Source organism: Falco biarmicus, chromosome 4, assembly GCF_023638135.1.
Source record: "Falco biarmicus isolate bFalBia1 chromosome 4, bFalBia1.pri, whole genome shotgun sequence".
Taxonomy (NCBI): domain Eukaryota; kingdom Metazoa; phylum Chordata; class Aves; order Falconiformes; family Falconidae; genus Falco; species Falco biarmicus.
In genome coordinates, this window is record NC_079291.1 from 15,980,488 (window position 1) to 16,006,078 (window position 25,591).

Here is a 25,591-nt window from a genome sequence, read left to right on the forward strand (position 1 = left end):
GAATAAGCCTGAATTGTCCTGCTTGTCAGTCTTGGCTTACTACTTGGTTTCTCAGAGCAGATGCATTTTCTGTATGCCTACATACATAGTGTTTTTATTACATGAGTATTAACTGGCTCAGAGCAAGTGGTAAAATGCTGCTGTAGATTTTCAGCCTGCAAAAGCTTGCATAAACTAGTAACTTCAGGCATCCTGAGTAATACTATTATTTCAAATTAGGTAACTTCCTGCCAGTAATACCATTAATTTCGCTGGAACCATGCATATGTAGAAAACTAAGCACTCCTATAATTCACTGCAGTATTGGACTTGAACAGTGCAAAACACTTCTTGATAAGCAAAAGCAGTATATTTATCTGCTGTCCATTTATTTTTTATGTAATGACTTATATATAATTACTTTTAACTACTGTTGTTGCTGATGTTGCTATAGCTTAATTCATGATCCTCTGTTTTGGTTAGAGGTAAAGTCTGAGGCAGGAAGGTGAGTCATCTGATGTTCTTTGTCCTCTCAGGTAGGTTCCCAGCTTGACATCCCCATTTCCACTGAAATTCTGCCATTCTGTGCCCTAAAATGCCATCACAGAAATGCCTCAACTGGGGGAGGATGCTAGTGTCAGAGCAATGAAATACTGCCCCGTGCTCACTCTTGTTCTCCCATCAGCAGAGGCATTTGAATAAATGGAGTCAAAACAAGTGATCCTGTGAGAAGAAATGCTCAGTAATTTCTCAGCTGGCAACTTGTATACATTCATTCTTTACTAGTATCCCCTCTAAAAACTTGGTGTGAAGAGGAACCTAGATATACATGGCACTGAGCTTTCTTGAATGCAGTAGTTTTGCTATAAAACTAGAACTTAAGTAGCTGTGCACCAGGAAAAGGTGGACTAGTTAGTGGAGCCAGCAGAATATTTCCGTGAGTTACTTCATAGTCAGTTGGTGAAAATAGACGATGTGCTGTTATTGCTCATTCTTGCCTTCGAAATGGTTTGCAGCGAGAGCTGTATTTGAAATTTTGGATATGGGTGATTTGTGTACCTGTGTTTCACTCCGTTGTCTCCAGCTTGCATGGCTGCAGCAGGAAGGCTGTTTCTTCTCTCAGGGAGTGGACCTCTTAAAGCAGACCCTTTTTCTCAAGAGGTGCTATTTCTTTAGCAGAGGATTTCAGAGCTGTCCCTTGCAAGCAATTTCAGGCTTATCAATTCTACAAAAGATTTTACAATCCTAATCTATCAGCCAGCTAGTGGAGCTTTAACATACAGCAGCAAAATGTTCTTTTGTGAGTCAAATTATTCCACCTCTCAAAATGGCGTTAACTATGGTGTCTGAAGTATTGTCACTGTAAAGTGAGATCACAAGGAAGAGGAGGTTTGCTTGCAAAGTGGTCCACTCTGGTGTGCAAGAAAATGAGAAGATGGGAAGAAGCCAGCTTGGCTGTAAAGGGCTCTGCTGAATGAGCTGAAGCACTAAAAGACATGCATGGAAAGTAGGAACAAGCATGGGCTACCCCTGGAGAAATGTGGAAGCATTGACTGGCTAGGCAGCGTGGAATTCGGAGAGGCCATAGTTCATCTAGAATTGAAACTGGTGAAGAATGTGAAGGCAGTATAAAGGACTTCTGCTGACACATTGAAAAGAACATCAAGGAAAACATTGGTCTGATGCAAAATCAGACAAACAACCTAGTAGCAAAGGGCAGTCTTTGCCTTGGCCTTTGCTGTCAAGGTCTGTGCTTAGTAGGAGAGTTTGAAGGAGAGTGGTACTACCCACTGTAGAGTAGGATTGAGTTACGGATCACTTAAGTAAACCAGACACATACAAGTTCTAGGCTCATGAAAGACAAGGTGACTGGGAGTAGCCGACATAAATTTACCAAGAGGAAATCATGGCCAGCTTAATTTGCTTTCCTTCTGTGTGAGATTATTCCCTCTGTGGATGGGGAGAGAGCTGTGTGTATCTTTTACTGTGACTTAGCAAAGCCCTTAACTTGTCCTGTGGCATCCTTGTAGCCAGACTGGGGAGTTACAGGCTGAATGGGTGGACTACAGCATGGGTGAAAAAAATGTCTGGACCAACCATCAGGCTCAAAGGGTCCGTGTTCAGAGCCTGACCAGCAGCTGTTTGCAAGTGGTACTCCTCAGGAGTCCCCACTGAGACCGGTTGTATTTAATGTCTTCATCAACAACCTGTGCAGTGCAACACTCTGAGCTCGCTCTGAGCAAGTTCACTGATCGCTGCACACCAAGAGAAGTCATTGATACTCTGGGTGGCAGGGCTGCTATGCGGAGGGCTTTGATGAGCTGGAGAAGCAAGTCTGAAGTGCTGATAGGAATTTCAGGTACATGGAGCAGATTGCCCACAGAAACAGCTGGGGCTGTGCCGACTGTGCGGGGACCATTACAGCAGAGAGGGGCTTTAGGGGTCCTGGTGAACACCGTTAGACATGAGTCATCAGTTGGTGTGAGGGTATACTGTGCTGCATTAGCAAAACCACATTCAGCTTTGAGTATCTCTGCTCATCACTCAGGAAGGCACATGTGGAATATTGTGTCCAGTTTTGAGACCCCCCTAGTGCGAGGGACATCATTAAACTGAAGAGGATCTAGTGGAAGCGTTGGAAGGGACCTTAAAGATCATCTGGTTCCAACCCCTGGACATGGGCAGGGACACCTTCTCTCAGCAACCTGTTCCACTCTCTCACCACCCTCACAGTAAATAGAATTTCTTCCTAATATCTAGTCTGAATCTACCTTCTTTCGGCTTAAAACTACTACCCCTTGCCCTATCACTACATGCCCTGGTAAAAAGTCCCTTTCCAGCTGCCTTGTAGGCCCCCTTTAGGTACTGGAAGGTTGCTAAAAGGTCTCCCTGGAGCTGTCTTTTGTCCAGGCTGGACAACCCCAACTCCCTCAGCCTGTCTTCACAGGAGAAGAGACGGTCAGCGTGGAGAAGAGAAGACTAAGAAAGGAATGTAATTGCAGTCTACTGCTACCTAAAGGAGGTTCATAGAGAAGACGGAACCAGACTCTTCTCAGAGATGTACAGAGAAACAGTCACAGATTGCAGCAAGGTCCAGCTGGGCAGAAGGAAAGTGGTTTTGACAGTGAAGGTGATCAGACTGCAGCAGTTTGACTGGAGAGGTTGTGGGATCTCCATCACTGTAAATTTTCAAAACTCAGCTGGATGAACAACCTGAACTTAGGTCTGCAGTGAGAAAGCGAGTTGGACCAAATGACTTCCAAATATCCCCTCCAACATACATTATTTTAAGACTCCATGAATCTGTAGCTGTATTTATTTGGAATGTGTTTTGTTCACACGCCGCTGTGACAGAGCAGTAGCACTAAAGCTGTGTAGCATGGACTGGTCTAAATATGGTAAATTGCAGAAGAAAACTCTTAACTTCAATTCAAAAAAATATGCCTAAGAAGCATTGACTAGTGGCAATAGCAGAGAAAATCAAAATTGTTTTCTGTAGAAGTAGTTCGCAAGACTGGGGAATTCCTTTGACATCATATACAATCTCAAGAACAGTTGCACATGTGAAGGTACTTTATAGCATTGCCCCTAGGATCTGTTTGTGCTGCTTACACGTGTACTCAGACTGCAAGATGATTGTAACAAATTCATCATGCTTGATTTAGCTTTACACAAGTTAAAGCATTAGATGTTTTTAAGCTGTGATGTCAAACTAGGATTTTGTTTTGATATGGAAATTGTAGCTCCTTTATAAATAGTACCATGTTTTAAATGTTTCAGCATTGGTCAGAAGCCACTTTTGCTCAGTCTCCTGTTAGGACCGCTCGAGGGCTGGTCTGAGAGATCTGAAAAGGGTGATTCAAACAACAAGCTTCTTGTTAGGAAGCTTAAAGTCATGGTGTCAAAGCCCACAGCTCCGAGGGAGAACATTAAAATGTTAAAAAACACTGCCCTCTTGTGCATTTTCATTCTTTCTTTAATAGCTCAGGTCTCGTTCGCTGATTAGCTTAGTAAAATTCTGCTATATCTCAGTTAATGAGATCTGCCATCACTTACAGTGTTATCTAGTATCCTGACAAATTTAATCTGTAGTAACTTTTCATTTTGATAGGTTTTTTTCATGGAGGTTTTCACTGTTTGGCTGCTCTGACTTTTAGATCCATTGAAATATTTCCTGATAGTCTTTAATTCTGTACTAATGGATATTAATAGAATAATGAGGTTGAAAACAGAAGTTAAAAATTCCATAGTTTAGATTTTTCAAAGCAATCTCTTCAAATAGTATGTACGTTATTATTATAAAAATATTATAGGTGTCATATATAAAATAAGCCTTTAGAGACATCACACATGCTTTCATAGAAAATGTAATGTTTGCGGGCATCTAGAATTGTAAAGGTGTCAATGTGGTTTACACGTGCCCTGAAGATGGATGTGATCTTTTATTTTGTGGTTTTTTTTAATGCATTGAACTGGAGCTGGTGGGAAATGGTGCTCATTTCCTTAGTAATGACAAGGCAGAATAAATGGCACTCTGTGGGTAGTGGTACATGTGATAACAATTAAGCCCAAATTGATGTCATTTTGTTTTAGCAGTCTGGTCTGTACAGTGCATCAGTTCTATAATTAATTCACAAGCCAGTCGGCCCTCCCAGCTGTGACCGCCGGTGGGAGAAGGGCCAGGTAAGCAGCTGGGGCCAGCAACCTCCTCATCTGTTCCAGGTTAATCCACCATGGCCAGTGTGTGCTGACACACTCAGTTACACCTGCTCAGCTGAATTATTGCAAGTACAAGTTACACAGAATTTGGCTCTTCCCTAGACTTCAGGGAAAATTATTTTTTCAATAATTTGAAATGGGATCTAGCACACCCTCCCTGAAGGATTATAAACCAATAAAGAAGTTTATTGCTGCCATTAAGTCAGCAGATTTGACTGTGATGGAGTAAATCTGTTGAGTGAGAAGGCACTATTTTCATGTAGCTGCATAACAGAATAAAAGAAGATATGTGTGTGACAGAAATAGCTTATTTTTTGAAGGAATGATGTTAGAGCTTCTCTACATACGTTAGGGACTTTATCACTAGTATTGATTTGAAGTAAAAGCACTCAGCTATTGACTCTGCAAAATCTTGGACATTCAGTATTGTTTGATCTGTTGTCTGCCTAAAATGGTCAGCTTCCACATCCTCCAGTCACTTCTGTTCTGGCCTTCCTCAGGGTTGCCAGGTGGTTACAGCTAGATCTAACAGCAGGTTTTACAAGCACCTGAACTCAGCTAACAGTGACTGACTCTCGGGCACAGCATCGGACTCTCTCAGCCATTCTAAAGGTGCAGGATGCAAATACACGCAGTGAGCTCCCTTGATAAGGCTATCCCGTCCTTTGAGTCAGCTATTTATCACTGTTGCAGGCTCCACAGAGTCCTTCCAGCCAGGTCATTTGTTATTGGATTGGAAGTCCTGCTAGTCACCTTGCACAGAGCAGAGCAAGGACCGTGATGACATGGCGCTGAGCAGGAGCTCCTGATCTGTCATGCTTGCCCTGCCATCCGTTGCGTGCTCTATAGAGGGATTGGTCTATCATAGAGACGAACCTGTACATGAACATTACTGGAAGGAAAAAGATGGATTACACAATTCATGGCTGGCACAGCTGATCCTCTTTCTCCGAGGTGTCAGGCAGACTTCACAGGTGAGGTCCCATCTGATGTACGACATGATCAAAAGCTGCACATAACTAAGGCCACAGTGCCCATGCTCCAGCACTTCATGGGCAGGTGAAGGTGTGTCCTGTTCCAGCATCCTTACAATCTGAAATGTGATCAAGCATTCAAAGGAACTCAAGCCACCTTTTGGTTCACTGTGCCAGGAATGTTTTTCTGTCTGAACAGAGCTCAGTTTCAGTGGGTCGCAATGGTATGGCTCAGGAGGTGTTATGATGCCAGCCAGGACTGGGTGCTGCAGTATTTAGATCAAAATTGCATCACACCTGCTGTCCTGCAGTGTCTTGGCAGTTCCCTTCCGCAGCCAAGAAACACGTCGCTTTCTTCAAAGGGGCAGGTTTTAGGTGTGTGTTTTTATTAATGTGGATTGAAGTGTAACCCGGTGATCCTGATGGGTCCCTCCCAACTTGGTGTTCTGTGATTCTGTGTGCCCATGAGATGGAGCCACCACAACACTGGCAAAATCACTGTGCACTTCAGGAGAAATTCAGTCCAGGGCTCAATTTGTTCTGAGCCCTGTGTTTATTAGATAGGCTCTGGCTTTCTCATTTTGGGCATGTCTCCGTTCTCCTGTGGTCTCCCACGAGGAACGCGTGGGGGTTTTTTTCCCCATACTTGGTAATGTATTTTGTATTGCATTTTTGTAGCCTCTGTCAGCATAAACAAAAATAGGAAATGCTCATTTCTGCGTTCAGCTTTTAATAACTTGGCATATGATCTGAACTAACTCTTTGTCACTGAAAGTAAGTGTTCCTTGAAAAATTGCTGCCAGTGGAGAGCCCTATCTGATTTGGATGTTCTGACTACCCCATTAGCTTTATTTTAGATAGCAGGAAGTGTAGCTATTTTAATAACCGTTTAAGATCTTAGGCTGAACTACTGAATGATAGAGAAAAAAATATTTTTATTTTCCCTTGGTGTAATATCTTTAGTTTGTAGAAGAAACTTACCCTGAACATGTCCAAATCTCCTGAAGCTTTTTTCTACCATTTGTTGATGATAGATTTACAAGGTTTTTGTTCCCAATTTTCATCTTCTAATTCACTCAGATAATTTGTGATAATTATTTGAGATTTTAGATAATACTGCCTCCTATTTTAAAAATACTTTTTCTTGTTTATACTGTCTAAATTTTATTTCAGTTCTCATCTCCTGAAATTCCTATCATTTATTTCTGAACAACAGGATTTTTCAGGCAACCTGTGAAATATTGTCTAGAAAATATTTATGGAGATGCTTGAATTGCTATTCTACTTAACGTTGTTGATAAAACCAGGTGGCATGGCAGAGACTCCTACTGCTTAGTGACTGAATGATACACCGCTGTGTGCCAGTACTTGCACAATATTTAAAAGTATGCAAACTACATAAGGAAGGAAACTCATGTTCAAACATGAATATGTCGGAGACAAAGTGTGAGGCCTGTCACTTTCTCTCTCCCAGTTTAAGGCTTTTCTTTCAAATACCTCCTCACATCAGAGTCATCAAAAGAGTTTAAAGGCTAGTACTGGGATGATAGCTGCTTTATGGCAGTTAAAACATGCATGAGCGTTACATAATTCAATAATACTTTAACTGTATTATTAAATAATGTTTTAAATCACGAGATGAATTGTTGTGTCATTTATATTTCCTAATGATGTAAAATACTAAACTCCTTAAAAGTGTTTTGAATTATGATTTTTTTGCACATGTGAAGTAAAATGTGGAAGTCTGGGTTTAGTGTTTCTTCTTTAGATGGATTTATTCTAGCTTTTTAAAAAGTATGTACATAGGAGTAATGCATCCTTTTGACATAAGTTGTTTTGCTAGATATGTGGGGCTTCATTAGGTGGAAGTGTGGAGGATTCAGATTGCTTAATGTTGAGCACACGTGTGAGCATTAGGAGATGCAAGTCAGTACTATCCAGCGATGGTTAGCACGTCCTCCAGAATGTTGGTCACCCACGTCTTTGTGTTGGAGGATCCCATGGGAAGGCTCCCCAGACTCTGTGCCTTCTCGGTCCGGCTCCATACCTCCTCCCTGGCCCCTACTGTTCTTGGGAGTTCTGTTAGAGCTGCCTTACTTTCCTGGCCTATTGAGTGGGGACCAAAAGCTCTAGAGATTATTTTTGTTGTCTTTTTTTTCCCCATGAAAACAGCAATAGACATCTGACTTGATGAATTAGAAATCCAAGATCATTGCAGGAGGTGGCCATAATAATGTATCTGTCAACTAGAGCAGTATTTACTTGAGTTTATTTCCGGCTGAGTATTCTACTGCCCTTATCTTTGGTGCTTCTAAGGCTCTTTTTAGCTCTATCATACACACATTTGATGAAAGTTTACTCTTCCTGATGTAAATTCTGCTAGAAAAGTAATGTTTTAATGTTCTAGAAGCTAAAAAAATTGATCTACTGACATGAATGTTCCAGCATTGCTGTTTTTCTAGCGTACTTTTTTCTTACAGCTAGGTCTTCGTGGCTAGTTCTGCAAAGGCACAAGGCATGCAAGTGCTTGTGTTAGAGGAACTGTCTTCTCCGTTTATAGAAAGAGATGTACAGCAAGATTTTGGTTTGTTCAAAATACTGTGCTGCTCAGAGTGAAGCTAGAACTAAATATTTGTAAGAAGGACAGTGAGACTGGGTACTTGAGCCCTTTTACACTTGGGGATTTAGCTTGAAGTTAGTGAAACTTCACTGTTGGCCAAAGAAACTTCTGTGTATTATCCATATGCTAATTTGAAAAGTGATGTTAGAATAACTCAGTACTAAATTAGGATGCAAGAATGCATGCCGAATACAAATAAATACTTGCCAGCCAGGCACCATGAATAAATGTACAAAGTACCCTTTCTAAGGTGACAACTATTTATGCATAATCAACTTAGAATTCTTGTTTCATTAAATAATTGTGACTGATTGGCTCAACACCTGAGGCTTATCATAAAGTATGCTTTTGACAGCTCTTTTCAACAGACAAGTTTCTTTTTCCTTCTATCCTTAGGGAGCCTTTCCATAAGCTCTTGGTTCAAGGTCTTATCAAGAATCAGACATTCAGACTAACAACAACAGGCCAGTGTTTGAAGAGAGAGGAGGTTGATCTCACTGGTAAGAGAGACTGCATGGGAAAATCAGCATAGGTGCAACCACAAAGTCAGGGACTGCTTTGTACAAGTCTCAGTGCTGGGAAAATTTGGAAGAGAAAATGAATCCTTGCAATATTTATACTGGAGAGCAGCTACTGTGAGTTTTGGATTTATATGCATTGCTGAGTGCACAGAGACTCTACCAGTCCAGCAGCCCTTAATTGCATCCTAACACAGAAATGGTGCTCTGGTTGTTATTTTAGCTCCAGTATAGTCCAAAAGATCAGGAATCAGTTGTGGTAAGACAGTGCTCAGCAGCTTGCTGAATGGAGCTAGTAGTCCCAGCAAACAGACAAACCCACAACATCGTGGCAAAGGTAACGCAGATGTTGGTGTATTTGGTACGTATTAGGAATGTAAAATGTGTGTAGGAAAAAGTGCTGTTTCTCCAGTTCTTTGCAGTGCCTTCAGTGCACAAGTGGAGCGGCAAGTCCTGGCTTGGGGAATTGTAGCAACAAGAGTGGTTTGGTTTTGCTGGAGGCACGTTTGCCTCCCTTAAGCACTCCTCTCGCCCAACCGTGTTTTCACTGTTCTCCTCCTGCATACAAACCCCGTAAGTCATTTAAACAAGCAAACAAAAAACCCCTTACATTTACCACTGTCTGCTGTTGCTTTTTTTGTCCAGAAAAGCTAGGGCTTTTCTGTAGCAGCTGTTTCTGCTCAGTTGCATCTTTATCAGTGTAAACGCCTGAATTCTGAATTCATGCAACAGAAGGCACGTTCCTTGTCAGGATAACTTAGTACAGTTGAAACCTATAAATCTTGTGTTTGTAAAAGCTAAGTGCAGGTCAGAGTTGTACCAAATCAGTACACTTAACTACAAGGTTTTAAATATCATGGTTATAACAATGGTTAAATCTTAGGAGCTGTCAAGATATCCCATAGGATGCATGCCAGATACAGCTCCCAAATGGTAGAAGGAGACTTACTGTCATGTTTTAATGGAAGCATTGGGATATTACCTGTGTTAAAACATTAAAGTAGGAAAAAGTTGGGAGGGAAGAGAGTGTTTACAATGGGTGGTTTTCCTCTTTGAGCTGTTCGGACACTGAAAAAACCCAGTAGAAATAGTTTTTTCTTCATATGCTTAGGGAACAAAATTAATTGCTGTTACAAATGAGCAAAATTTGTTTTAATATTTTGTCCATGTCTTTAATATTTAGGAACTGAACCAGTTCATCTAAAAACTGGTGAGAAGCTCCAAGTTGCTTGGGAAAAAATGAGCAAATCTAAGCACAATGGAATAGACCCTGAAGAATTAGTAAAAGAATATGGCATTGATACCCTGCGTCTTTACATTCTGTTTGCTGCTCCTCCGGAACAGGATATTTTGTGGGATGTTAAAAGTAAGTCAGGTTGTTTCCGTTGTTTGTTTTGTTGGCTTTTTTCCTAGTGTGTTAGATTTTAAATACAAAATTCATACAGTTCTTGATGCCCAAGTTTTGGAACAATTGAATTGAAAAAGTATAATGAGCAGATTTTATTGTTTGGGTTTTTTAAAAGAGAGGAGGTCACAAAGCTGTCACTGAGAGGCAGGCTTGCAAGATTATTGCAGGCAGTTACATCTTACGAGCTAAAAGCATGTAGGAGAAGTGCTTCTTAAGTGGTATTTTCTTATGCAAACTTGGACTGCGTTCTCTTATTTTTTTATTAGCTACGACTGACTGAAAATTATTATTTTAAGATTATTTTCTTCAGTATAAGCTGCTTTTTTAAATCATATCAGATTGCAGATAAAACCTTGCGCTATTTGTTATTATTATTATTTGCATTTATTTACACACACGTGCAATGACTTTTGTAAGCTGGACTGAAATATTCTCGGAAGAATCTCATTAGAAGATAATCAGAGCTCCTAGTAACTAATATTTGTGCACACATGACATTTTTATGAGCTTATTTCTTGAATACATAAAGATTTACCCTCCTACACACTTACTGCCATCATGCAGTTTGTCATACTGACATATTAATTTATTTTATCTACTGTGGTTCATACATTTTAATGTAATCTTATGCATACATTTAAGTCTTAACCCTCTTGTTGCATAAGGCTTTAATAAAACACTCCATGTCTGGTTTAAAAAGGTGTACTCCATTCTTTCTTGTGTTGCTTTCTTGCTACTTAGTGTAGCCTGCACTTAGCATTTTTTCAGTTGATGACTATTATCCTTTACGTTCTTATGCATTCATTTATGTATTATTGCCCTGTTGTGTGTACTGGAGGAGTGGACTTCGTGACTTTCCTCTGTTGGCTTTCTGTCACCATCTAATCACAACAGGTCAGAGCTAGGCATGTGAAAAGGTCTCTTAAAAAAAACAATCAAGCTTTAAGTTCTTCACCCCTAACAGTATGCAGGTACATAATTCCCTCTGAAGCCGCTAAGTGTGTTGCACAATCCTTTTGCTGTATTTTTCCATCTTGAAAATGGAATAATTAAATTAGTGTGAGAATTGTGGGTATACAGTCTTAGTTGCAAAGTATACTAGAGCTTGGTAGTTAAACATTTTTTAAGAAATCTAAGCACAGGCAGGTATAATACTAGCAAAAATGCATTTAGTGTTTCAAATCAACCTGTTTACTACTTGAGAAACACAAAGATTTCAGAGTCCTGTTGTGTTAAGAGAGTATTGGAAAATGTGAACAAAAGGAGATGTTAGTAGCCTAAAGATACTTACGGGGGGGAAAATGGAAAGTAGGTGAAAAAGTCTCATAATTCTTTAAGCTTGGATCTGAATTTTTAATGATAACAAAATAGTGAATGTTTCAATTGAAGAAATCAAGCAAGTTGTGGTGGGTTTGACCTTGACTGGATACCAGGTGGCTTCCAAGTCAATCCATCACTCTTCCCTCTTCAACTGGACAGGGGGAGAAAAATACAATGAAAGGGTCGTGGGTTGAGATAGGGACAGGGAGATCATTCAGCCGTTACCATCACTGGCAAAACAGACTCAGCTCAGGGAGATTAATTTAATTTATTACCAGTCAAAATCAGTGTAAGGTACTAAGAAATAAAACCAGATCTTAAAACACCTTTCCCCCACCCCTCCCTTCTTCCTGGGCTCAACTTCACTCCTGATTTCTCTGCCTCCTCCCCCCGAGTGGTGCAGGGGGACGGGGAATGGGGGTTACAGTCAGTTCATCGCACATTGTCTCTGCCGCTCCTTCCTCCTCACACTCCTCCCCTGCTCCAGCGTGGGGTCCCCCTCCCACAGGAGACAGTCCTCCACAAACATTCTCCAGCAGAGTCCTTCCCACAGGCTGCAGTTCTTCACACACTGCTCCAGCGTGGGTCCCTCCCACGGGGTGCAGCCCCTCAGGAACGGGGTGCAGCCCCTCAGGAACAGGCTGCTCCAGCGTGGGTCCCCCACAGGGTCACAAGCTCCAGCCTGGGCTCCTCTGCTGCTCCAGCGCAGGCTGCCCACACAGTCACAGCCCCCTTGGGCATCCCCCTGCTCCGGCGTGGGGTCCTCCATAGGCTGCAGGTGGATACCTGCTCCACCGTGGACCTCCATGGGCTGCAGGGCACAGCCTGCCTCACCATGGGCTGATTCACCACGGGCTGCAGGGGAACCTCTGCTCTGGCACCTGGAGCCCCTCCTGCCTCCCCCTGCACTGACCTGGGGGTCTGCAGGGCTGTTGCTCTCACGCAGTCTCACTTCTCTCTCTGGCTGCAGTTGTGCAGTTTCCCCCCACCTTCTTAAAAACATCATCCCAGAGGCGCTGCCACCATCACTGATGGGCTCAGCGCCTTGGCCAGCTGTGGGTCTGCCTTGGAGCGGCTGGTGTCGGCTCTGTCAGACATAGGGGAAGCTTCTGGCAGCTTCTCACAGAAGCCACCACTGTGGCCCCCCCGCTACTAAAACCTTGCCACACAAGCCCAGTACAGAAAATTGTCTTATTCAGAGAATATTAGGTACTGGTTCACATGATCCTTTGCCCTCCAGACTTGCCCTTGCAGATTCCTTGTCTTTTCTGCAGCGGACATGAGGGCAGGGCCTCATGTCATTCTCTGCCCTAGTGTGGGCAAGCAATCTTCCAGACTGTGCAGGACCACTTGTGGTCAAACTTACCCAGCAGCTTATTGCACCGTTAATACAGTCTGGATAATGCCAAGCCTACTGTGTCTAGGTGGTCTACATGCTTCTGATATGAACAGGAGATGGAAAGTTAGGGGAGGGCACCATATTCCCAGTCCCACCTGCAAAAGTTCATGAGGATCATGCAGATGTAGTCAATCAGGTTGTATTTTACTGTTCCCAGATGAGTAGAATGTCTTTCATCTAGTGCAATTAGACAGATAACCCACCTGTATTATAGTCACTCACACATCTTTTACTTCTCTCAGTCTAGTAGTGGCTCTGGTGGTCTTTTCAAGTGCAGTTGCCAGAGCAGAGTTGGAAGCTTTTGCCAGCTAGGACATCTTAGGATACATTGATATTGTGTAGCACAGCGTGTAGTGCTGTGCAGTCTAGTAGAAACACAGCACATCTGGAAAAGAGAGCTGAAGCCATATCAGTGCTGCACCTCGAGCCATCCTTTCACCAGTGGCTCTGCACCACACCACGTGGAGGACCTGGCTGTGAGCAGCAGTAGCTTGGGGCCTCTGTAGCGTGGTCCCTAGATCACAGAAACATGTTCTTAGGGCAGCCACAGAGCAGGACTGGTCCCTGCAGGGTCAGGGTAAACAGATGTATAATCACCCCATCCCAAACTAAGCTGTGTCAAAAGATGGTACCAAGGATCAGAGCCTATAGTCATTAGCACAGTAGCATCTCTGTACCAACAAAAGTACATGTCATTTCTAAAATAAAATTTTAGAAGAAATCTCTCAATTTAAAAAATATGTTTGTGTATACATGTGTGTGTATATGTATGTTTGTATTCTGTGGGTTTGAAACATGGGAGCATATAGAACTGTTCTGTGAATTACTTAAAACATGAGATGAACACTCTAACATTGCAATAACATTGGGTTATTTTAGAAATTTAGCAAATATTCTTGCTGTGTGTGTTTTAAAGTCATTGCAGTAAAAGACTTTTGTTTTACATTATTATTTCCCTTAAGGCAACCCAGCATTATTTGCAAAAGCATTCTTAATTGCATTGACTTTTTTCATTTAAAATACAGGGGTTTTTTAGAAAAAATGTTTAGCGTTCACTTCCTTTTTTGCTTTTATTTAAAATTTTAGATGCGTTCACTGTAACTGAAATTTTTCTGCAATCTTTCATTAATCTCAGCTGATGCTATGCCAGGCGTTCAGAGATGGCAAACACGCGTCTGGGCACTTGTAACCAAACTTATTGAAGCAAGGACTTCAGGAACCATGCCCAACCCTGAGCTTCTGAATAAGAAAGAGAAGGCAGAAGCCAGAAAGATCTGGGAGCAGAAGAATCTGGTGATTTCTGAGGTTAAAAGAAACACTTAAATAGTTTGTAATTTACCAGATAAGTTGCTGCTTATGCTAAAACCATATGCTTGAGTTACAGAGCCAAAAGCTTTTTCCCCAGATGAGTAGCTCATATTTTTTAACTGAATTATTCTCTGTATGAGTAATTTTATTTACATACAAATTCTGTGGAACAGAACTGCAAAGTATTAAGATTTGGATTGGCAAAAATTCTCTGTTCTGTGCCTTATTTAAACGATGAAATGTTACGGCATTAAAATGTTAATCAGTCTGGGTTTTGAGCAAAGCTGTAGGTGAGTTATGCCGGTTATCTCTAACAAAAGCTTTGGTTCTGTTAGCTTCACACCTCATTATTATGCCTACTGTTTCATATAGAACGAAAAAAATATTTAGGTGAAAATACATAAGCGTATCCTAAAAAAAAAAAATTACTTAAATGATCGTTCATCCCTTCTTCTATATTGTCTCATGCTGTGATTAGTGTCAATTCAATTATCCATGACTCGGAAGGAGATACAAATACCTGCAAAATTAACTTAAAAAATATTTTTCTATGGATAAAAACATTTCCTGATAATCCTGTGGTGAGGGACCTTCCAGGCCTTTTAACAGACCTTGGAATTATAATCTTGCAATCTGTGGACAAGCTTTCACCAGCGTAACTGGATTTACAAGGATGAAAGCCTCTTGTAGGGGCAAAGGGAAGATACTCTATTAAAGGAAATAGAGGGTGATTACTAATACACAGTTCTCATTGTCCCTGATTGAAGCTTTAAGAATCCTGAAACAGGGGAAGCTAGTCAACTGAATTTTTATATGATTGATATTTTCCCATACATGCATGTGACTTGCATATATGATGTGTTTGCATGCCAAAGTGGTTGTCATGTAAGAGGTACAGTGGTCATATTTCACAAATTGAAGTTGATTATCAATAATTCTTTTTTATTTGAAAACCCAATATTCTATATTTGAGAATTTTAAGCAATTAGTGATAGACCTTTTTTTCTGATACAAGGTAACAGAGTACTTCACAAAGGATCATCTGTTCAATGCAGCTATTTCCCGATTGATGAGCCTCACTAACATACTCCATGTAAGTATGCGATATTAATGAAGATATTTTTCTCTCAGACCCAGTTCCTGTAATTCTTTATACAAAGCAGGAGCTGCCTGAACTACAGGTCCAGCTTCCCGTAAGTCATTTACTGTCATAAGTATTGCTACCAAGTCAAGACCCTCATTGAATTATGCAGTTCAAAAGTACCATGTTCTGGTATCACTGTAACCCTGAAATACACGGTTTTGCTGGAGGAGCTTGATGGTATTAGAGCCACTAGGTTCTGATGTTTACATCTGCATCCTGTAGTTTGAAAAGGATACGTTTTGTTTAGCTGTGTTCTTTATTCTCTTTTGTTTTTAACCAAATTGCGTAGGTATATACCAAATTGGTATATACCAAATACTCTGTTTTAAAGGAAAGGATTATTCTTTGCAAGGAAAATCACACATGATCTTACATTCGTCAGAGACAGCTTTCACCACTAAGCTGTCTGCCAGTAGTAGAGTTTACAAATTCCCCTTTTTAAAACAAATGTAAAAATAATTTAAGTTTTTAGTATTTTTTATTTAGATTATGTTGTTTATCAGCCAGTGGCAATAGATCAAATATAATAAACTGTTATTGTTTTATTATTGTTACAGTTATTTTTGTTATTACTCTTACATCTGGTTGAGCAATCCTTCAGGTATATAATGGTAACCTGATCTAGACCACAAATCAGATAAAAATCTGGATTTTTCAAATTCTTTATTGAAATACCATTTTATACCTTATGGATTCCAAGGGGATTATTGGTAAAGTCATGGAACTTAAAAAAAGTTAAGTAGGGTGTGCACAATTGCTGTACTGAGATAACTTGAGTCTACAGTACTGTGGTGTGGGGAAGGTGACAAACTGTTCTTTAACTCCAGCTCAGTGATTCATATGCATTTTGTGCTGGTGGATGGTAATAAGTGATCGTTTATAAAAAATAAATAAATAAACATCAGTGTCCTACAGACAGCCAGATGTCTGAACACTGACATGTTTCTTGACCAAAGAAGGCCATGCAGTATCTTACAAGAACAAGTTTCTGTATAGCAGGTTCACACTTCCTCTTTTGCTCCCAGTTGAAAAGGAGGAGGTGGGTGAGAATTAAATGTAGAAAGCAGGAAGTAGTTACTAAAACTTAAATCTAGTTTGCACTGACGTTGTTAGTATCAGTGATAAGAAGAAGATGCCATCTGACAACATTTGAGGTCTGCGTCAAACAAATGACTGGTTTTGGACAACTTTCTAGTAGACGGGAATGGGTGTTAATCACACCCACCAAGTCATTCTCATCAGCACATGAGTGCTGACATTTTTCTGTGCTGCTTCATTAGAGAGGAAAATTACAAAGTAAATACAGAACCTGAATTTACTATGAGATGTAACCTCTCAAACAGGAAAAGAAAGAAAGAGTTCATTTGGCTACTTTTAGTGCTATATCTTTTCTATTAAGATACAATAAATAGAGGAACAAAGATTCAAATTTTGTCACTTTAGCCCTTTGCAAGAAAGTGAAAACGTACTAGGAAAGCTGAACACTTTACTAAAGCAGTCTGAGCATCAAACTGTAAAAGGCAATATTCTGCTTTTCATTCCCAAATCCTCCTTCAGCTCTAAAACCTCACTTTGTCACTAAATTCAGCTTTGCTTAAGCCACTCTAGGATCCTGTACAACTGAACATTATCCCAACAAAAACCATGCTGCATTCAGCACAGCTTGACTCTCTTATAGAAGTACTTCAGCTCTTCTCAAATAGCTGTGATTTTATCTAAGACTGCGCTTCTACAAGTGGCAGCACTCAAAACGTTTTTGAGGGCCACTGTTGTCCCCATGGGTCTGTGTTCAGACTCCCACACTAGAGCAGATTCCCGAGGGACTGCATCAGCCTCTTCAGGATTAGTTTCCAAGTGCTGGAGAGGACTCTGTGACCAAGAGTTGCAGTTTTAATTCTCCATAACTTTTCTTAAGGTTTCCAGTTTATTGTGAAAGTATGCTCTCATAAGCATAGAAATGGATTGTAGGTTTCCTTACTGCATTTTCTTCTTAATTAAACTACTTGCCCCCCACCTCAGAATATTAACAATTTATTTTCTTTTCCTTCTGTTTGTTTAGCAAGCTTCTCGGCCTGTTATTCTCCACAGCACAGAATTTGAAGGTGCTTTGGCTTCACTCTGCATTATGCTTGCACCTATGGCTCCACACATTGCATCAGAGATGTGGAAAGGTATTTACAGAAATAAACTTTTTATTGATGTTCCAGGAGAAAATGGCAAAAAGTTTGCAAAAATACCTTTAACATAGTACCTGTGTCACTTATCCCTGAATTCTGCAGCTGTCTTGACACCTTCTGTCATAATTCCTAAACAAACTTGAATCTTACGGAGTTGCCGGATCTCTCTTTCTGCTTTTAGTTTCTTTCCACTTGGGTACGAAGGTGGATTTCTTGAGACTAGGCAGAGAAAGGGAGAAGGAAGAAAAATTCAAGACAGGACTTGCATGAGGAATTCATCTGTCAGCTGCTGGCTGCTCCGGTATATGGATGGCAGTATTAAGAGCTGAGCGTGGGGATAGGGACAGCCCTTTTTCAAACAACTCTTTCAGAGTCTTTGGACCGCGCATATTTTCTTTCAGGAATTCAAGCAAAAAGAACCATGTCAGAGAGCTGTATACTAAAAAGACTAAAGGAGTGTTCAGTAAAAATCCTGCTCTTGTAGAATTCTCCAGAGACCGAGGGATGTTATGCTGCAAATTAACCTCTCGTGGAGAGTGAGAATGGTGGACAGGAAATCTTTTTTAAGATCTGTCACAGTTGTAAACCTTGAGATCTGAATTCCAAGTGGGCTAAGTTGCATGGTGCTGCTACAGTTAAAGCCTGCGAAATAAGGGATGTGCATGCCAGAGTTCAGCCATTGCTTTTAAGGTTCTTTGGAGCAAGTCCCAAGACGTATGTGGGAAGATAGGAATATATTCTGCATTAAGACTGGCCACAAATTGCTATGTGGTTTTGGACCTAATGTTAGCCTTTGGACGCTGTTTTAACAGTTTTATTCCAACAGTCATCCTAAACCGTTGTGCATTCAAGTGTTTACAGAGCAGAGCTACTAAATTGCTTATATTTCAGAGTTGTGCATGGCTCTGTAATAATGTTAACTGCCAAAAAAAGGCTGCTCCTGTTGAAAGCAATAACATAGGGGCAGAGACTCTGGAAACAGAATGATACACTAGGGAGAATGGGGTTTTTTCCTGTGTTTTCATTTCCAGTGTTTTTAAGATGTCTTAATACAAGCTTAATTGTTTAGAATAAAGAGTGGCATCAGACATGATCCATCTGGAGAAAGCTACTTCTGGTCAATATTCTCCTACAATGTGAAGTACCGTCTAATTAAAGTTATACTTAAATGGAAGTAATTGCCAGGACTTCGTTTTCCACGTTGGTTGAGATGTAGGCAGAAGGGGTCCAGGCAAATTATTTAATAAAAATCCAGTACCTTGTGAACTTGAAATTTGAATACATGTTAGGGAATAGAGAATTATCAAATATATTTGATAAAGAGACAAAGAACATTAGAATGTCTTAATTAATGTAACTTGTCAAACATAAAGCTTAATTCTGTAGTGTCTGGAATGTTAGGGAAGGTTGTCTTTTCTTACTACTAAAATCAATGAGAGTGGTAAACATTTTCTGGATCTCTCTCTGATGTAAGAATGAAAAGGAAACATAAAAATTGGGAGTGTATTGCCCTCAGCTTCTGTATGCTTTTAAAGAGAAAATTTTGATTGTGTGGTCCAAAGACTGTGCATTGTCATTCAGTGCAACTAGCATTAAAAAAAAACACAAAAAACCAACATTGCATAGTGATTACTGCCTGAAGACTTTTATGACTAAACATGAAAATCACAATCCCTTAGCACGGTCATCATTACAGTACATTAAGGTTATTAAACAATTTCATCAGGAGAGTGTGTGTACATTTAAGTACTGTGTTGAAGTAAGAAGGCTGTATTATTTTGGAATAGCCAATATCTAGCAGTTGTCCTGGGATTGGGGTTTCTGGGGAAAAATGTCCAACTGTAGTCTAGAGAAAGATTCCCCAAGTTCATGTTCTGAATTGTACTCTGGTTCCACCAAGTCTTGTTGCTCATCTGACGTAACCGATTTCTTAAACTTTATTATGTATGTATGATGATGCTTTCTTACTTTAAATAGTTTCAGTATAAACATCAAGCTTCCTAAATACTCTGTTTAGTTCTCTTTATCCTTTTGTTCTCCATACACACTCAGAGTAAGTCACTCTTTTTGTACCTTGGCTTTGCATCTAAATGCAGAGGTAGTGCTACTTCCTCTCTCGTAAACTAGTCAGGAAGAGGACTTTGTGTATTATTAGCTCTATAAATAGCACCTATAGGAGTGGACCCCCGCGCTTTGATGAAAGCCTATGTCTGCTATTGTAATGCCAATAATAACACATAAGCAACATATTCATGATAAAATACTGACATTTCATTCCAAAATAACTTGTACGCAGCCTTTGAATTTTGTTTGATTTAGTGATTAAAACAAGGGGCATTTTTCTTTATGCAGGGAAAAATGAAACTGGGAAATCTGGAAGCCCTGTAGTTTGTGTCAAGCAGGTAATTTGGCAGTTAAGTAGGAATGCTTGTAGGAGCAGTGACTTGTTCTTGTTAACCCTGAAGCACATTACGCTTCCTTGTGTATTTAAGCTTTTTTTGAACAAAAAGGATTTTGCTTTCTTATTAGTGTTTCTCATTAGAAAGTGTTTATTATATAATGAGATATGCTTAATATTAATTTTACGACATCCTTAAGAAGGCTGTAATAAAGGAGAGGAGAAGAAAGTAGAAGAAGAGAGCATTTTCATTAATTTGATTGTTTGCATTGTGCTTCACAGGATGAATAATACCTTTACTGTTGCACTGTAATCTCTCCTTTCATGCTTTCCTGATCACTGATTATGGTCATGAAACATTTTAAGAAGAGAGTACAATAGAATTTAAAACCGAATGTGAAACAATGACAACCTACAATAAGACCCTTATTTATGTATGGTATTATATTAAATTAATTCTGCCAAAGATTTGAAGACAATTAAACCACAGAACTATAGAAGTTTCTGGTTAAACACCTGGAGTGAGGCTTTCTGGAGGTAGTAAAATGAATTTTGACAATTGGAGGCTAGAAGAGCAGGTGTAAATAGTACTTTTTTCAGTTTAAATGACAGGTGTTCTGGAAATTGAAAAATAATCAACCAGCCTTTTCTCCTTTTCTAGTTTTGGAATAAAAAGCTAGGCTAGCATCTATAAATATTAAAGTCTTAAAGGCTTTGATGTCCAAAATATGATAACCTGCTACTGTTAGTTTTATTCAGTAATTACATAAAATATTCTCCTTTGATTGAAAAAATTGCATTTAACTGCAAAACGTGGTAAATTTTAAGTATCTAACAAATTTTCTTAAATACTGGTATTCTGAATGCATTCATATTTAAATAGCAAAAAATGCTTGTTTGCATTTTAATTTCCCTTTCAATCTAAAAGCTGTTTGGCACAGATCACAATGAAATGTAAAAAGAAAAAAAAAAGAAGGCAAATCAGTGTTTTCTCATGTAGTATCTTGTAGAGATTAAAACATGGCTACGTGTATAAATATGAATGTAGGTGCCTTCGTGGTTATCAAAAAAAGTTACAGCTGGAATTAACTGCAAATCAGTCGATCTTAATGGTTACCAACTAATGAAATTATTAGGAAAATTACAAAGATTATTTTAGAATGTTAATTATAAATGCTTTGCTTGACATTTTAAGTAATGACTAGCATCAGTGATGTAAGTAATTTTGATTGTAATAATGCTCTCCTGCTTTGCAAGAGTTGTGTCAGTGTTCATTTGAAATTTTAGCTTTTTAGTCTGCTGTGGATTTTTTGTTCATTTGTTGATTAACTTTGCAAATTCAGAACTGCAGTCTGATATCCCAAGCATGCTTCCGATGTAATATGCAACTTTTAAGTACAGTTAAAGTAAAATTAGGTAGATTCAAGGCAAAGCAATTTTTGTTCTTTGCAGCTGAGGAATTATTCTCCCATGAGGTTTAGTTTATATGGGACCATCTTGTTTTCCTGCGTCAGATAGAAATGAAGGGTTTGGTCTCTTTGTGAGCTGGTTGGAGAGCGTACTTCAGTATTGGAAGTAAGTCTTTCCAGTCTGAGTGAAGGAAAAGCTGCTTGAATGCTGTTTGGGAAGTGCCTCATCTTTCAGCAGCTGAACAATGGTAGCCCAGTGCTTCGATACTTTGTGTGTGAAGTTCTTTCTCCTGCTTAGAGGAGCACAGTTTTCAGTATTCTGGTGTGTCAACCTGATGGTCTGAATTGTGCAGTGAATACACTGGTTTATCGCTTAATAACAGAAAAAGCAACTGTAGCCCCTCAGTGTGGGAAGAGTTCATCCGGCTGATATCTTGGCAGTTTATGAACACTGACAGGATGAGGAAATCTGTTTCCTTCCTGAAACCTTGTATCTGAGGAATATACAGACACCATTTGAGACTTTTTTTTCTTCAGTTTGTTTGTAGTAGTACAGGATTTTGCTGTCCAGACAAGGATATGAAACTGCTTATTGTGAGTTGTTAAATTTTTATGAGAGATGGCACATGAAAGATACATGCTGATATTAAACACATCTTAAGACACATTGAAATTAAATGTAATTATTGGAATTTGTAATGGTGTAATTGTCTTAGCAACATTTTAACTGTCACTGCAGTAGCTCTTTTGCAAGAATTTCTTTGTCTGAATTCAGTCCTTCTCAAGAAGGCTTCTGTGAAGAATAGAGCTGAGTAGAAGCTAATTAATGTTGCAGATTTTAATTGAAAATCTGAATGCAGAAATCCCCCTTCACAAATCCATGAAGAAACATAATTTGGGATTTTTATTTTTTTTTTCCTCCAAGAGTAATGACCCCAAGAGAAGAATAGTAAGTCTGTACAAGTGGAGGAAGGTGGATTATTTTCAGAAGGTTAAAAGGATTCACGTGGAGTTTGCTGAATTGGAAACACATTCTAGAGTCTGCTTTTAGCAACCCAGGCTTTTCACAACCCGATTCCGTATTCCTATACCAATAGTATAATACCATTTGTTTCAGAGCTGTCTAGAAAACAGCTGTTACTGTGTTGCTCTGAGTTCTTTGAGGTTGCAGACCATTTCACATATGACTAACATACTCCTCCTGGGCTGCGGAAAGGTATTTCAGGTATGCAACTTGTCTGAATCTGCCAAATAGGAAGATTCATTAAATAGTAAAAATGCGTGTCAAGAACAAAGTAACGTGGTAACAATCCTTTCCTTGGAAGAGGCTGCAGAGGCAAGTAAGATACTGACCCAGAATGCATCTCCACTTACCCTTACACACTCCTGCTCTGGGCTTTTTAAATACTTTATCTGATTGTCTGCTAGTGTGGTGGATTTTTACTTAACACAGATTTCAATTGTTTTGATTTAGCTAAATCCAAAAATTATCAACATTTGGATAAGACACCCTCACAGTCACCTTATACTCTCCACTCTGATCTTCTTACATGTCCTGTTAGAAGATCCATAGTCGTAAACTCTGATACTGGCATTGCTTGAGATGCCTTCATCAACTTCCTTTTATCAACCATTAAGGCTTCCATCCTCCTTGCCTTTTCTGCTTTGTTAACCTCTCTGTGCCGGTGCTTGTCCCATGCCAGCTCTTACTCAGTTTGCTCCATAATGACATCTTTTTCTCTTGTCTACATAGTTTTGTGTCAAACTAGCTGCACTGTTGCTGGAATTTTACAGATATTTTTTTCTAGTGCTTTTTTCTGTAAGACTAGAAGACCTTGCAGTCCTTACACCTTGCTGATACGTGATTGCTTCAACATCTTCCTTCTTAAATCTCTTTAAAATGAGAATCCGCTCTTCCCTGCCATTTAGCACCTTAGGGGAAGTATTATGCTTATGAAGTACTCACATAATGCTAATAAAACATTCCCATGGGCTGAAACGTTGTTAGACTTGTCCTGTCCCCTCCGTCTCTCAACTCGCTCATTTACAGTAATATAATATGCATTTAACTTGGTGTTTTAACTTGACTCCAATGCTGTGAGTTACTGGTTAGGGAAACCTTGTTCTAGTATTAGCTTGCTAGTCAGTAAAAATCTGTTGAAGCAGATTCAGTAGCAAGATCAGAGCTTCAGACTGAGCACAAGTATTGTCTTTGATCTGTCCTGTGTGGCTGTACAGATGTGTACATAAAAGTGAACGGCTTACAGTAAGTAAAAATGTACTCAGTTGGCTTTCTGTCCTACATTTGCAAGAGAATCTATAGCCATAAAAGCAAAATACATCAGAAAATAGAAAGCAAAATGTATGCTGCTTCATAAAAGTGCACTTCCCAGGCACTTTCTAGTGCAGCAAGACAGTAAACTAGGTTTTTAATGTTTTCACAACAGAAGGCTGTGAAATGGTCGGGGTTTAACTTCTCAAACAGTGCTTTTGTGTAATGTCTCAGAATCAAGTGGGAAGGCTGTCTTCGTCCTCACAAGTGGACCATCACCATTCTGGATCGTGGTGATGAAGTTTCTGGTCTTGTGTGTGTGCATTCTGGTCTTGTGCATTTTGAAAACGCAAACCAAATCTTTGCGTTTTCTGTGTTCTACAGCTCATGAACTGTGAATTAAGGCAGGAAGGCAAACAGGCAACAGAAGTAAAACCTTCATTTTGGTTTCCTGTCGAACTCTGTTTTCTGAAACTAGTTCTGTTGACTTTTGCACTTTTTTTTTAATACAGATGAGCTCATAGCTCATTTTGCAGCAAGAAAGAGAACCAAAAGATTGACACTGTGCTTAGTCACAGTTTATCTACTTCAGAATTAATTTTAAATTTTTTGGTTAGTTGGTTTATTAGGACTGACTGCCTCCATGGGATTTAAAAGTGACCCTGGTTTTGCTTTCATAGATAGAAGCTCTTGAATCGTATTAGGAAGTGTTTTTGAAGTGGCTTGAAGAAATCCACTTCAACAGGAAAATAAGGAGTGGCCAGTGTGCATGCTTCTGCACCAAGGCATGTGATCAGTTGGAAAGAAATGAGCTCATCTGGATGTTCAAATGCCAAAAAGGGAAGAATCTAGCAGCTGTTGTCTTTAAAGTCAACGTGATAATGAATCACCAATGTGAAGAATTTTTTTTCTGCTTGAGTTCCTATCTTTTGCTCTTTCAGTTTCTAAGCTACTGCTGTGAGAGAAGAAAAACATGCAAAATCAGACCTGTTGAAGTGTTTTAATCAATTATTTACCTAATAAGATTGTGGCTTTGTTGTCATTCTTAGGAAATTTGCACATTCTTGCTTGCAATTAGAAATACCTCCCATCAGTCCACGCCACTGCCCCGTTCTGAATCATTCAGCAGATAGCAAGGCTGTGTGTCATTCTACCAAAGTGCTTTGTCTGCAAAAACACTAACAAAAATCTGGCAGATTTTTCTGCAGAAAGTTGCATTCTCTTTATGCACCTGTTTGCTGTTACTCACTGTATTAGACTAAACAATCCAGCTAGGTAAATTCATGTGGGTATTGTGCATGGGTTGGTTTTGCTCCTATGACTGCTGTTGTGCTGTGTTTTGAACAGCTTCAGGTGCCTCCGTCTCAACAGTGAATCTTGTGTTGATGGGTTTTCTTTATGCTTTTGCTTGGAGTTTCCCTAAACCAGATGAGATTTCACATACATTTTGCAGTTCTGAATGAAGCATGTACTTATAAAAAGTTTTAGTCTGTATTCTTATTCATACACAGTGAATGTTTTTAATTTAAAAGTTCCCTGGCTTTGTGAGACTCACAGGAGCAATCATCATCAATTTTGATTATATTTGACAGCCTCTTGTTAAGTGAAATCTTTCCATTTTGTCCTACAGCTGGAGCAAAGAGCAACATAAATTCCACTCGGAAGCTTTTATTCAGTTAAAGAATGCAGCTTCAGAATGAATTGCATCCTATTCTCCTATTACTTAAACAAATCAGGAACAAATTGTCTTGAGGAAAGCAAAGCCTATTTAATAAAAGGAGATCGCTTATAGCCATTTTAGGAGCTTTTAAAAATAAAATCAAAGGATAAAGTGTTTTAGAATATATGTATCATAAGAAGGAGAGCAAGCTGTGCAAGGTAGTGTGGCACCTTTAAGTTGTAAGAAAATAGATACTCCACAAAATATGAGAAAATCTTGCAAGTAT

The 25,591-nt window shown here is 39.6% G+C and overlaps 1 protein-coding gene across 3 annotated transcripts in view; it reads left to right on the forward strand.

Moving 5' to 3' along the window:
- LARS2 (leucyl-tRNA synthetase 2, mitochondrial) overlaps nt 1-25,591 on the forward strand; it is an 88,630-nt gene that overhangs the window by 56,656 nt on the left and 6,383 nt on the right. For all 3 annotated transcript variants that reach the window (XM_056336124.1, XM_056336125.1, XM_056336126.1), the window contains 5 exons: nt 8,689-8,792; nt 9,994-10,176; nt 14,073-14,242; nt 15,261-15,338; nt 17,449-17,560. In XM_056336124.1, the coding sequence (XP_056192099.1) occupies nt 8,689-8,792; nt 9,994-10,176; nt 14,073-14,242; nt 15,261-15,338; nt 17,449-17,560 (647 nt within the window). The remainder of the gene's footprint in view (nt 1-8,688; nt 8,793-9,993; nt 10,177-14,072; nt 14,243-15,260; nt 15,339-17,448; nt 17,561-25,591) is intronic.